The 15,345-nt window shown below is 32.3% G+C and overlaps 3 protein-coding genes and 1 pseudogene across 3 annotated transcripts; 3 read left to right on the top strand and 1 right to left on the bottom strand.

The window, feature by feature from the left end:
• Nucleotides 1-6,855: 6,855 nt before the first annotated feature.
• On the top strand, nucleotides 6,856-8,175 carry LOC123267889. The gene has a single exon (XM_044732776.1). It carries the CDS (start codon nucleotides 6,856-6,858, stop codon nucleotides 8,173-8,175), a length of 1,320 nt encoding a protein of 439 aa, XP_044588711.1.
• A 54-nt stretch (nucleotides 8,176-8,229) lies between these two features.
• Nucleotides 8,230-10,077, top strand: LOC123267888. Its single transcript, XM_044732774.1, has one exon. The coding sequence runs from the start codon at nucleotides 8,230-8,232 to the stop codon at nucleotides 10,075-10,077; it is 1,848 nt and encodes a 615-aa protein (XP_044588709.1).
• A 50-nt stretch (nucleotides 10,078-10,127) lies between these two features.
• LOC123267887 lies at nucleotides 10,128-11,003 on the top strand. Its single transcript, XM_044732773.1, has one exon. The coding sequence runs from the start codon at nucleotides 10,128-10,130 to the stop codon at nucleotides 11,001-11,003; it is 876 nt and encodes a 291-aa protein (XP_044588708.1).
• Nucleotides 11,004-11,666: 663 nt separating this feature from the next.
• LOC123267886 lies at nucleotides 11,667-13,245 on the bottom strand (annotated as a pseudogene).
• Between the last annotated feature and the right edge of the window lie 2,100 nt (nucleotides 13,246-15,345).

Below are 15,345 nucleotides of genomic sequence, written 5' to 3'. Positions count from 1 at the left end.
AAAGTAAAAAGTATTGAAAACTATTGGTTTTTTAGTCAATCCAATACTTTTTTCTTTGTCTCAATACGTTTTTTTATTCAGGGTAGTGCTTAATATGATTACTCGAATGTTACTATTTAAAGTCAGTGTCACTCAATCTCAGTATTAATGAGCACTCTACAATTTTAATTATAATAATTATTGCAATTAAATCTTAACATCAGTTCTCTATAAATAATATAAATTCATATTTATGCAGAACCAACCCTGTTTAAAATTTCCAATAGGATCCCATCAAAAGCGACAAAAGCTACTTAGAAACCCATAAATTTTATTGGTTTCTAAGTGGCTTTTGTCGCTTTTGATGGGATCTTATTGGAGTTTTTTAACAGGGAAGCGTGAAAAAAACCTTCATGTACATGGAAGTGCTTACTACGTCATTTACACATGCTGACTTATATTCTACTTTTACTTAATACTACAAACATTCACATATTTTCTATGAGGGTAACATGGCTAGCATAAAAGGTGATAGTTTTGGGAACTTCGTGACGAATTACGTATACATACATACATTGAATACACTCAGAAAAAAAATGTGTGTATTAGTTGCTCTCGGAGCGAATACACCATGTATATGACTCAATTGATTCAATTGATAACTATTTTACGCTCACAAAAACCAAACAATTTGGAAAATCATCTTTTTTTGTAGAGCACTCGTGAAATCTGATTGAAATTATTTTTGGCCATATTTTAATGGAAATCTAAATTATATCCAGTCATAGTATTAAACCGTTGAAATTAATTCATTAAATAAATAGTGTTTAACTCAATTTCATTTATCAATATTTTTGATAACCTCCACTCATGGGTCATTTATAACAAACCAAGGAGACAAATTTTAGTATTCATTTTTTGTTACATAATTAACGTAGTTGAAAATGAGTTTAGTACCCAACTACTCATAAATAATTGCTATCATATTACTCTTAATCATATTAATCGTAGCTCCGAGGATATAGAATTCCCGAGAAAAAATATTTATATATAATTATATATTAATTGGTTATATATGATTATATATGAAAAATGGCAAAATATAATCATATATAATTATATATAACAATATTTAATTATATATTTATTACATCTAATTAATTATTGGGTTAATTTTATGGATAGAATATTTAATATGGTCCTACGCAATTCTGTGTAACCAATTAAAATGCAAAAAAAATATCTAGATATAATTTTATAGCTATAATACCAGCGATCACCCATCCAACTATTAACCCGATTAGCTCAATGCTGCTTAACTTTGGTGATCTCCATGCGTCTTGAAGTGTCTGTCTGCTGTGCTGCTGTCTTAGATGATAATGATTCTATGATCTACATAATGTATCATATGAGTTTATCATAAATGGAATATAAAAATTGATTTTAATTTATATTTGGATAGTCATTATTCATAATTTATTTATTTTACCGAATTTCATTATAATATAACACTTATTTAAATAATAAAATAAATAATGATTTTACTATTAGGTAGTAGCAGAGCAAACCAAAACATCTCATAGGAAATATGACAAATTTTGTATTTCAGAATTATTTAAACGTAATTATAAACATCATTTTACACTTTTTGTGATTACCAAAAAAAAATTTTTATGTCTGTTAATTATATATAAGCATATATAATTATATATACTTATATATAATTATATATGGGACTATATACAATCTTGCATGGCTGTATATTGCTCCATATATAGTCATATATAATTATATATGATTATATATAACCTCATATACAATTCCATATATAATCATGTATGATTATATATAATTCTATATACTTATATATAATTGTATATGGAACTATATATAATCCTGCATGGTTGTATATTGCTCCATATACAGTCATATATAATTATATATGATTATATATAACCTCATATACAATTTCATATATAATCATGTATGATTATATATAATTATGTATGATCATATATAATTGTATATAATTATATATGTGATTCCATCTATAATAATATATGATTATATACAATTATATATAATTAAATAGAAACATTTTTTCTCGGGTTCATATCTATATAAGGACAGTAACTAAAATCAAGGATAGTTAGATTACTCATGAATGTCAAAATGAATAATAGTACGTTACTTAAACACACATTCATGTACATATTCCACTTAGTTCAACTCGTGCCCGAGTAAAAACATAAAATAGCCGTTACAGCGCCCTACGGAGTCTACGTGCCCGCAACAGTGCCGAAACACAGCTGCAACAAATCTGTGACGAAATAATAAAATTGTGATTGCCGCAACATCACCGCAACATGGCTGCACTGTCCCGAGTAAAAATTAAATTATTATTTTCTACTAGAAAAATTTTAAAAATTTTTTTGGTTTAAATATTAGGCATTTCAATAAAAGGAGATTAAACAATAGGTCTTACATTAAAATTTATGTTCAAGTTATTTATTCATTAATTATTGCGTGATAAATTAATTATGATGCCATTTTTTGTGAAATTGTAGCTATGCTTTAGCATTGGGGTACAGCAGTGTTGCAGGGGTGTTGCGGCGATGTTGCGGCGACGAGTTGAATAACATCAAGCAGCGTGCAGCTGTGTTGCGGCGATTTTGTCTTCTAAACGGCTGTAGTGCAGCGGTGTTGCGGCAGTGGATAAAAATTTTATTTTTTAAAAATCAATTTTTATTTTTACTTGGGTGTTCAGCCCATATATAGTCATACGTGTGATACACATTCTGGATACTTATATCCGAACAAAAACAGTTTCACTGTAAAAAAGTCGCGCCAAGTCCACGTTCATAAGACTATTAGGAAAAAAAAAATTTTTTTTTCTTTACAAAAACATACAAAATAAAAAAATTAAAAAATCCAAGTAACCGATATGATTGTTTATGATTTTCGGAAATTAAAAAAAATTTTATTGTAAATTTAAAAATTAAAAAAAAAATTTTAGAACGTATTTAGTGTGCGTGGTTGCAAAATATTTTACTTTTAATGAAATTCGTAAAATCTATTTACTAGGACTTTAAAAAATTGAAATACACAATGCACAAATACACAATCCATATATTCCATGCATATCCAAAAAATCGACTCAATTCTCGATTTTGTTTAAAAGTTAAATGATTTTTAGATAACCCTTTTTGGTTTTTATACCAGTCTGGGAATACTTTGGAACTATTCGGGAAACGTTTTGTAATCTTGCTGGTTTCAGGGTGTTTCCACACTGGTTTTGTTCTATTTTATCAGAATATTTTCATAGTAGAACCAGAGTAAAACAAGTACATATCTTAAGTGTTTATAAAGAGGTTCTAGAGTAAATCTAAAGAATTTACAAAGTGAAGCCAGAGTGGATCTACCGTGATAGCTTTTTGTTCAGCGGTTCAGTGAAAGTTCTTGCACTGTTGATCGTTTGAACACATACGTTACACATACATGTGGTACACATATGTTAATACACCCTATCTTCCTCTTAGAGAGATTTAGTCGTAGTGTTGGGTACAGTACGCTGAACTCCACAAGAGCGGCACTACCATTAATATCAGGTGAGGATGTAATGAACAATCAGCTGATCAGCCGATTTATATCAAAGGATATCCCGAGTCGAAATACTTGGATTAGATTTAACTTACGTTAGCTTAAAAAGCTTACATTTACCTTATCTGGTATTGATGGGCTTGAATTGATATTACCTTGACTTAAAAAGCTTGAATATGACTTAAGTGAGCTTACTCATCAGGTTGAACTTAATTAAGACTTATTCCTGATAAAACTAACCTATCTGAGAAAAACAGCACGAAAAAAAGATATAAATTAAAACTAGGGTAATAAGTGTATCGAATTTCTGAAAAACAAGAAGCGACAGTCTATATCAGGCACCAGGTCATCGCCAGATGTACTCCAAGTTTAATTGTATAACGATGGAGTATTTTTAGTTGAAAAAATTAACTTTTAGCGAATGTAGAGGGGTTCTTCTTGCAGACGAGCAGTCGGCGTGACTTGCACCAAGTCGTCTCAGGGTATTTCCAAGCCTCCTTTAATAGAAAAGGAGAATTTTTAGGCACAAAAATGAACTTTTGACCAATGCTTGGAGGTTGTTCTCGTAGACGGGCTGTATGACGTGCACCAGGTCGTCTCTCGATGTTCTCTAAGCCAATTTGAGTAAAATATAGTATATTGCGAAGCAAGGGAAGAAAGTTAGTCATTCCAACCCGCGTGGAAAATTGTCACCCGAGCCGAAGGTGAGGGTGACAACCATGCGGATTGAGATGACTGACTTTCTTCCCGCGGTTCGCATACTTCTTTTTACCACACCTCGCATGGAAAGTTATAATATTATTAATAAAATTTTTAATCTTATTCTTGGTAAGGATACATAAAATAAAAAATATATAATAGTTTTTTGTTTGTAAGTAAATACTACAAGTCACTGACATGTGGATTCAAATTATTGAAATAAATTATAACTTATATTGTAATCATAAATTATCAACAATCATTCATCGTAACTTTATTTGGGAAAATTATTACAATTTATAAGTAAAAATAATAAACATTTAAAAAAATAAGTATATTAGTTCGAACAAATTAGAAATTAATATATGTGTGAAAAATAATTCAATTCAATGACCGTTATTTTCATCAATTTTATAATAGTAATTGTTAATTATAATATTATCAATTTTGCACTTATCAAATTTTAAATTTGGTGTTGAAAGTGTTGGTATAGAATTATGAAGTTGATTTTCATTTGTGGCGTGTTCTAATGGAATATCTTCTTTCAGGCGTTTCGGATATGGCAATGAACTTGAAGAAAAATTGCCTGCAGTCTTGCTGTGATAAGATGATGTTTTAGGTACTTCATTTGATTTTGCAGATGTTGTGTTTGACATTTTAGCATCTGATTTTTTCGCTGTCGGTCGTACTTTAAAAATAGGGTCTTGAGCCGAACGAGGTGAAGTTTTTTCAACAAATACTGAATCAATATTTTCAATTGACTCTATTACAATTGTTTTGTTGCGATCTTGAGCTGAAGTTAAAGGACAATCATATGGAAGTTCAACAATAGTTGGTTGAGTATCTCGCTCAGGACTTCTGGCTGGATGTAAGTCATTCTGAGTCTCATCGTCAAGTACAATAGGTGACAAATCTACAACATTTATAGAGTCTAAAGGAATAACAGTAACTGATTTTTGATTTAGATGAGAATTTTCTAAAGTTTCTGGTTGTTTAACCGATAGAAAAAACATTCAATAGAAATTTATATGAGGAGTTGCGCCTTCGGGCTTGATCGCTCCAACTCGTGTAAATTCGTGTCACACCATGGCTGTCGCTCATGCGCGCCCTGGTTAGCGGGAGAGAAGCCGGCTCGCGTGGCGGGCGAAAAGCAGTTGTGCTTGGACGCTTGTACTAGTACGACTACTCTGTGTCAATCGTTTTCTGATTTATCACGTATAATACGCATTTACTTTAATACTTAAAATTTTCATTAAATATTATTAGTTTCATTAATTTCAATTACCAATTAAATTCTCGAATCATTAAATTTCATTAGTAATTATTCAGTGAGTTAAATAAATCAAAATTAATAAGTGACGCCACGCGGTTATTGCGCGCCATTTTGAGAAAGGATTGCATCAGCCACACGGCTTTAGTCAATCCATAGTTAATACGCAATACTTATAATAAATTACATTAAATTCATCGTTCGACATTTAACCATCATTCTATCAAATCAAATTTCATCAATTATACAATTCTGACGTCAAATTATCTAATTAGTTCCTACACTAATAATTATAATCTATCAGTATTTACACTGACGTTGTACGTCGATTAATTAGTATTGCACTATCAATCGACTCTAGTTAACTTAAAAGTTAGCGTTAATTCACGAATTCTGAATTAATACATTTTGCGTTTCTAAGAAGGTTGAGCTCACCTCGTGTTGATTGCGACGGCAATTTACACATAGTCTTATTCGCACTACACGCTTTGCGTTCTTACTTGTACATTTTTTCATTCGAGGAGGTTTTTTCTCAGTGCAACTGAGTTTTCCTCCTCTGGGGATAAATAAATCTTCATTTTATTCCCCTACAAATCGACGCACAATTTATTTAATATCCTAATCCCAAATTAACTATAATTTTTAAAACAATTACGGAAACTATCCTAAGTGGATAGTTTTCGACAAAACATTTGGTGCCTCCTGTGAGGTCTGAAGTGCACACGAACCCTGATTTGCGAAGACGAGCAAGACGATCCAAGGATCCAATCACTACACCACCCAGCTGCTGCCAGCATCGTTGGACTTCAACACATATGAGATAAGTCTTTGAATTATTAAAATTTATTCAATACTAACTATCATATCATTTTATCACTTGACAATATATTCAACTTATTCATTTGTAATTTTAATTAATTGTCTAAGTTTGACTGACGGATTGGTTGTCACTAGGCAATCAATTTATCAATCGAATAGTGCAATTGGTTATCATTTAAATATTTACGTACGTTATTATTCTTATTATTTACGTATAATTTAATTTAATTAATTATTTAATAATCGACAATTAATTGGTCATTGTATGGTGACTAGTTATTGTTCGACAGAATAATTAATTATTAATTAATCTCTATCTTCATTATTAATTCTGAAATTATTTATTAATTATAATTAAGTGTTCAAGTCGTTTCTTAGATAAATTGATCACCACAAGTAATCTATTTATTATAGAAATAAGACAATTAATTATCAATTAATATTTATCACGATTATTATTACTGTTATTTTTATAAATTTATCACAAAATGGATAACCCAAGGGTTTCTTTAGAACAAAAACGCGTAATGATAGCTTCGAAAATTACTAAACTTCAGGATGAACTAACAGCTGAAGGTGTTAAAACTAAGTCCATTAACTATCGCTTTACAAAGGTAAAGGAATTATTTGAACAATATGAAAGACTTATTGAGAAACTCGAATTAACTACACCAGAGGATAATGAAATAAATCTCGCGGAAGACGTTCGTACATTATTTTACGATCTTATGGATCAATTTGAAAAGTTAACTCAATTGAATAGAACTAACCATAATAATTCACATAATGTAAACATTAGTACGAATAATACTACAGCGGGAAATACTACCTTTGTTGAGACTCAACGACTTGCTAAACTCCCTACTACTGATTTACCTAAATTCGATGGTAATTTTGAAAATTGGCTATCTTTCAAAAACACATTTAAAACACTTATTGATACACGTAATGATCTTGATGATCTAAACAAATTTTTATACCTCCGCGGATGTTTAATTGGCTCAGCAACTAACAAGCTAGCGCTTTTTGATGCGAGTGCAGAGAATTATATTAAAGCTTGGGATTTTTTAACTAAAACATATCAGAAGAAAAGAGCATTAATTTGTAAACATTATGACTCGATACTTAATCTTAATACAATTTCGATCCCAACAACAGATAATTTAAACAAGTTGATAGATGATGCTCGGCAACATATAAATAATCTACAGTCATTTCAAATTAATATTACCGAATCCTTACTTGTACGAATATTAGAAAATAAGTTACCATCAGAAATTAAAAACAAATGGCAAGAAACGTTCACTGACAACGACACTCTCCCAACATTCGAATCATTTTGTGAATTTATCTCAAACTTTGCCTTCAGACTTAATACACACAGACCCGATAAACATCGTGATTCCGATCATTCTTCCAAACGAAGACGTAATGAGCACTTGAATAATAATTTGAAGAAACAAAAAACTGACACGCCAGTTCGAGCTTTAGTGACAACTTCCTCTTCTGCCTGCCCATGTTGCAAACATTTACATCCACTCTATAAATGTCACACATTCAATGCATTAACTGTAGGAGAACGCATAAAATTCGTAAAATCTAGTAAACTCTGCAATAATTGTCTTCGCGTACACCAGGGAAACTGCACTTCTAGCAGATGTCGAGTCTGTAAGAAATTCCATCATACTGCATTGCACATTAATCAAAATGCAACTCAACAAACAAATAATGCTAACGTATCAAAACATGATTCTGCCAAAATCGAATCACCCGCTACTGTAACAACTGATAAGAGATCTACAGCTTGACTAGTCGTTCATAATTATACAACCATACTTAGAACACCGCGTTTTCAATTGATGATGAGTGCTCTCATCCAGATGCGTGACTCAGCAGGTAAATTCATACAAGCTCGCGCTTTACTTGATACCTGTGCAACAGCTAATTTTATTACCGAAAATTTGACTAATAAATTAAAACTTCCTATGCAAAATTGTTCTATTCCAATCGGGGCTGTTAATGGAATGCAAACCCTTTCAAAACATGTCGTACAAATAAATTGTAAATCTTTAAACGATAAATTTCAAAGAACATTGTCATTTTTAACCGTTGATGAAATTGCAGAATTAAGTCCGAATGAAATGTTTCCACGTAATAAAATATGCATACCTAAAAACATAATACTCGCTGATCCACAATTTCACATACCAAGACCTGTAGATGTCCTTATCGGTTCAGGTACCACACTTTCTCTTCTATCTGTCGGACAGATTAATCGCTCACAAAATGATTGTGATTTAATACTACAAAAAACACAACTGGGCTGGGTCGTAGCGGGGGGAGTCAATAATGATAAAGATGTATTTCCTGTAACTTGTCAATTAACTGATCTATCGAGTGATGTAACCAGAATCTTTAATATTGAAGACCTAGGTTCTAATGATTCTCGATCCTTTGATGATTCTACGTGTGAGACCTATTATCAAAATAACACTACTCGCGATACTGACGGTAGATACGTAGTAAAATTACCCTTTCGCGTAGACGATGTCGATTTCGGAAATTCTAAACAACTAGCTTATAAAAGATTTCTATCCTTACAGAGGAGACTAAATTCAGATTCCTCATTAAAGGCTGAATACATTAAAGTCATGAACGAATATATCGATCTTGGCCACATGGTACACGTACCGGATGATAGTGGACCTGGGTATTATATGCCCCATCATCCGATAATTAAAACATCTAGTACTACCACCAAGGTACGCGTTGTATTTGATGCTTCAGCTAAAACCGATAAAGGTATCTCATTGAATGAAGTTCTACTAACTGGACCTACTATACAAGACAATCTCTTCACTATTATTTTGCGTTTCCGCACCTTTGTTTATGCTATGACTTCTGACATCGCTCAAATGTATCGGCAAATCTGTATTCATCCGGATCATCACAAATTTCAACGAATTCTTTACTATCATAATAACAATATTAGCACTTTTGAACTTAAACGAGTTACGTTCGGGGTTTCTGCAGCCCCATTTTTAGCTATACGCACCGTAAACCAACTTGCTGATGACGAATCTCATAATTTTCCTGCAGCTTCAAAAATATTAAAACGAGATCTTTATGTCGATAATCTATTAACTGGATCTAATTCTTTGACCGAAATTTTAAAATTGCGTGATGAAATCATTCAACTGGTGCGAAAAGGTGGATTTGAACTCAGACAATGGGCTTCAAATCATCGACATGCACTGGATAATTTCGATCAAAGAACTTTAGATTTAGCTTGTGCTATCAATGATGATCCAATTTCTAAAACTTTAGGCATTGCATGGAATTCTCTAACGGACGAATTTATTTACACAGTCAAACCAATTGACTCGTCGCGAAAAATAACTAAGCGAACCATCCTATCTGATATTGCAAAAATTTTCGACCCTATCGGAATTCTGGGTCCTATAGTATTAGCGGCAAAAACTATCATTCAAGAATGTTGGAAATTAAAGGTCCACTGGGATGAAGCGGTCCCACAAGAGCTACATTTACACTGGTGTAAATTTGCTGAACAATTACCTCTGATTAAAGATTTTTCTATTGAGCGCAATATTTTACTTCCCAATCCGACTGACATACAATTGCACGGATTTTGTGACGCTAGTAAAGTGGGCTATGGTGCTTGTATTTATATAAGATCAGTAAAATTGTAAAAAATTGTGTCACATGCATTCGACATCAGCCTGTAATACTGCAAGGTAAAATGGCTAATTTACCTAGATCTCGAGTCACCGAATCAGCGGCATTTTCCCACGTGGGTGTAGACTACTTTGGACCGCTCTTTATTAAAGAACGTAAATTCAGAAACAGAACAAAAATTAAAGTCTATGGATGCGTCTTTGTTTGCATGGCTACTAAAGCTATACATTTAGAAATTGCTAGCGATTTAACGACAGAAGGTTTTCTCGGGGCATTTGGTCGTTTCATTGGTCGACGAGGAGTTCCAACTCACGTCTATTCGGACAATGGTACTAATTTTGTAGGCGCAAATAATCAATTGAGAGAATTGTATGTGTTATTTAATTCAGAATCCCATCAAAATTCCGTTAACGAATATGCTGTACGCAAAAACATTATCTGGACGTTCAATCCTCCACTATCTCCTCATTTTGGTGGTATTTGGGAAGCAGCGGTAAAATCCTTCAAACACCACTTTAAACGAGTGGTAAAAGACCAACTTCTCACTTTCGAAGAATTGAATTCTCTAACCATCCAAATAGAATCTATACTAAATTCTCGTCCTCTCTGTTCTCTATCTAGTGATCCTAATGATCCTATTGCTTTGACGCCTGCTCATATTTTAATAGGACGTCCTCTCACAATGCTGCCTGAAAATGATTTTTCTGATGTTCCAGATAACAGACTCAATGTTTGGCAATTCATTATCAAGGCTAGACAAGACTTTTGGAGACGTTGGTATTTGGAATACCTCCATGAACTTCAAATTCGGCAAAAATGGCATTCCTCTCAAGGAGAAATTTCAATCAATCAAGTCGTCTTATTGATGGATAAAACCAACCATGTATGCGGTGGCAGCTGGGAGTGGTGGTCGACATTCATCCAGGAGATGATGATGTGACAAGAGTAGCTTCAATCCGAACGGCTCAAGGGATATACAAACGAAATATCACTCTACTATGTCCTTTACCAATCAATTCTTGAATTTTATAAAATCAAACATTGTAATCATGTAATGTAACTAATTGTAAACACTATTCATACCATCTTGCTCAGCCTTCGCAACGGGGGGAGTATGTTTAACCGATAGAAAAAACATTCAATAGAAATTTATATGAGGAGTTGCGCCTTCGGGCTTGATCGCTCCAACTCGTGTAAATTCGTGTCACACCATGGCTGTCGCTCATGCGCGCCCTGGTTAGCGGGAGAGAAGCCGGCTCGCGTGGCGGGCGAAAAGCAGTTGTGCTTGGACGCTTGTACTAGTACGACTACTCTGTGTCAATCGTTTTCTGATTTATCACGTATAATACGCATTTACTTTAATACTTAAAATTTTCATTAAATATTATTAGTTTCATTAATTTCAATTACCAATTAAATTCTCGAATCATTAAACTTCATTAGTAATTATTCAGTGAGTTAAATAAATCAAAATTAATAAGTGACGCCACGCGGTTATTGCGCGCCATTTTGAGAAAGGATTGCATCAGCCACGCGGCTTTAGTCAATCCACAGTTAATACGCAATACTTATAATAAATTACATTAAATTCATCGTTCGACATTTAACCATCATTCTATCAAATCAAATTTCATCAATTATACAATTCTGACGTCAAATTATCTAATTAGTTCCTACACTAATAATTATAATCTATCAGTATTTACACTGACGTTGTACGTCGATTAATTAGTATTGCACTATCAATCGACTCTAGTTAACTTAAAAGTTAGCGTTAATTCACGAATTCTGAATTAATACATTTTGCGTTTCTAAGAAGGTTGAGCTCACCTCGTGTTGATTGCGACGGCAATTTACACATAGTCTTATTCGCACTACACGCTTTTCGTTCTTACTTGTACATTTTTTCATTCGAGGAGGTTTTTTCTCAGTGCAACTGAGTTTTCCTCCTCTGGGGATAAATAAATCTTCATTTTATTCCCCTACAAATCGACGCACAATTTATTTAATATCCTAATCCCAAATTAACTATAATTTTTAAAACAATTACGGAAACTATCCTAAGTGGATAGTTTTCGACAAAACATGGTAGTTCTTTAAATTTTGAAGGTGGAGTCTGAGCCGAAATGTCGGTGTTATAAATACCCGTCGATGTTGATGGTTTTTCAGCATCTACAATTCTTTCAAAAATTCGCATTTTATTTCCCAGCGAGTTTTATATGTAACCTTCAGCTACCGAACTTGATCTCCAGCATCCGTGATTTTTTATCATCGTAAGAGTTGCTCCCGAATTCGCCAACAAAGTGACTGACGTCCGCCGAAAGCTATGCCCAGTGTAACGCTCAGGGTTTTCCAACTGCAAAAAGATCGCCATCGTTTTTGGGACTTCACTGAATTTGTTTTTTCCGATCACCTGTTTTGTACATTTGCCGTGGTGATAAAATAGAAAAAATCTATCCGTCGTAGTATCATTTGGTCTTATAGCCATGTATCCTTGAACTTTTTTGTAAAATTCATCGCCGATGACAAAAGATCGAGGGTAGTAATTTTTCGTATCCGCTATTGTTACTACGAATTTTGAACCAGTATCTTCAATATCAGTAGTTTCTAAATTACAAAGTTCGACTGTTCGTAATACACCAGATACCCCGAAGATAGCGATTACCTAAAAAATAATAAATTCCACTTATAGATTTTTGTAAATAGTAGATTAATCGTAAATTAATAAATATTTGTAATTATATAAATATATGTAAATAAATAAATAATTGTAAATATCGAAGTAGTTAAATATTTTTCGAAAATTATAGACTGTATGATATTTACAAATATTTAACTAATTGTCACATTTAAAATCCGTAGATAAGTCACTATAAAATTCGAATACATTTTGTCTTACCTTCATTGCTAAGTAAATATTATCTGGAGCTGTCTCAATAAATTTTTTTACTTCACCCAGAGAAAAATTTTAGATTTTTCGGTTCAAATCCTTTTGATTTGTTTTTCAAAAATTGTTTGAGCCATTTATATTGGTCAATATTAAGTCCCTTGTGAAGATCCATCACGGACTTTAACATCGGCCAACGGCTCCAAAGCGTAGTAGGATTTAATGTTTTCGCCAGTTCATTAAAATAAACCAAAAGGACATCTTTTGAGATCGATTTTATTTTATTATTTTCCATTCATTTGCAAAATTCTTCATAACAATTTGTGTATTTTAAACTAGATTTTGCCGGCAATAAATTTTTCACGATATTTTCCGCTTCATTTTCTATATTTCTTGTTGATTCATCATCTGTAATATCAATATCTGACGAATCTACAGACGAACTCATTTTGATAGCTTTGATTAATTTTTATTTATTATTTTAATTTTATGATTGTAAAATCACTAAGACTTTATTTTAGAGAGATACAAGGTTAGAATTAAGTTGTTACTGCCCGTTGCTAGGCAATAGTTGCGATTATTTTAATTATATTTTGTCGGGAAAAAAAGTTGACTATAAGACAGAATAGTAGAATTCATTCTAGCCCAGTCAAAAAAGTCATGCTTTCATCCCTCTTGACAAGGCAAAAATTATAACTTTCCACGTAGGTGTGTGAAAAAGTATTTTTTTGTCAAAAAATAAAAATTTTAACAAACGCTTGGAGAATTTTCTCGAAGACGAGCTGTGTGACGTGCACCAGGTCGTCTCAGGGTATTTCCAAGCTTCCTTTCATAAAATATGAGAATTTTCAGGCACAAAACTTAACTTTTGACCAATGCTCTGTGGTTGTTCTCGTAGACGAGCTGTATGATGTGCACCAGGTCGACTCTTACGGTGTTCTCCAAGCTAAATTGAGTAAAATGATGGATTTTTTGTCAGAAAAATGAACTTTTAACGAACGCTTGGAGATTATTCTAGCAGACGAGCCGTGTGACGTGCACCAGGTCGTCTCAGGATATTTACAAGCCTCCTTTCATAGATTATGAGAATTTTTAGGCACAAAAATGAACTGTTGACTAATTTTTGGAGGTTATTCTTGTAGACGAGCTGTATGACGTGCACCAGGTCGTCTCTCGGTGTTCTCTAAGCCGAATTGAGTAAAATAAAGTATTCTAATCGAACAAATAACGTTTGAATTAACGATTAAGGATTTTTATTGCCTATGAGCTGTCTCGCTTGCACCAGTTCGTCTTCTGACGTTCTTTAAGCTTAATTAAATAGAAATAAAAGATGCGTTGCAAACTTCGCTACTGATTACAAAAATTATGCCTCAAAATTATAACTTGGAAAAAGAGTTTCATTATTTAATAATTTTCTGTTTGAAGTGAAAGTTGATGTTGAAGATGAATTTTGAGACAAAAGTTGATCTGATCTGGACTTCATAAGATGTGGGAAAGATTTCGATATGTTTTCATAGTTTAACGATGGATTTTCAGTTGTGTGTGGAATAACTTTACTGAGAATGGATTTTTGTTTTAATAATTTTTTCTAAATTTTTTTCTTATTTGGATTTTTATGCCTTCTAGTAATTTAGAACTTTCTTTGAGTTCTTTTTTTTTCTCTAGTACGGTGGAACTAAAAATTTTCTGAGAAGAATCAACAATTTCTCCATGATCATTCACAATCAAGTTATTTAAGGCATCTGAATCAGCTGAAAGTAAATTAATGTACTTAAATATTTTTTATATATGAGATCTTCTATGAGTTTAGGAATGATTAATTGATGTTTTATCTCTGTACGTTCAATTACGACACATGCACTGAAAAAAAAAAAATTAACTTGGATCAAGAGGAAATTTTTGAACCAAGCAAATAATTTTGAAGAGTTTCATTGTCTTGAAACAAGACGAAAAATTCTTGAATTAATCAAAATTTACCTAAAACAAGAAAAATTTCTTAAATTTTTCTACTCAAACCAAGAAGATGACGTTTTTCAAAATTATTTACTTGATTTAAGTAAATTTTTTTTTCTGTGTGCAAAAAAATCTATTAAATAATCATCCCTGATTAAACAACTGAATTCGACCGAATTAAAAATTTTAATTCTGTTATATTCTGTTAAATTCGGTAAAACCGAATTCAAAAGAATTAAAAATTTTAATTCTGTTCAATTCTGCAAAACAGAATTCAACTAAATTAATAATATCAATTTTGTTATATTCTGTTAAATTCGGTAAAAAAGAATTCGAAAGAATTAAAAAATTTAATTCTGCTCAATTCTGTTGAATTTTGCAGAACAGAATTCAACTGAATTAAAAATATCAATTCTGTTATATTCTTGTTAAATTCATCAAA

This window comes from Cotesia glomerata, linkage group LG6 (genome assembly GCF_020080835.1).
Source record: "Cotesia glomerata isolate CgM1 linkage group LG6, MPM_Cglom_v2.3, whole genome shotgun sequence".
Classification (NCBI taxonomy): Eukaryota; Metazoa; Arthropoda; class Insecta; order Hymenoptera; family Braconidae; genus Cotesia; species Cotesia glomerata.
Note: the sequence above shows the minus strand (reverse complement) of the source record. Positions and strands in the feature narration are given on the sequence as shown.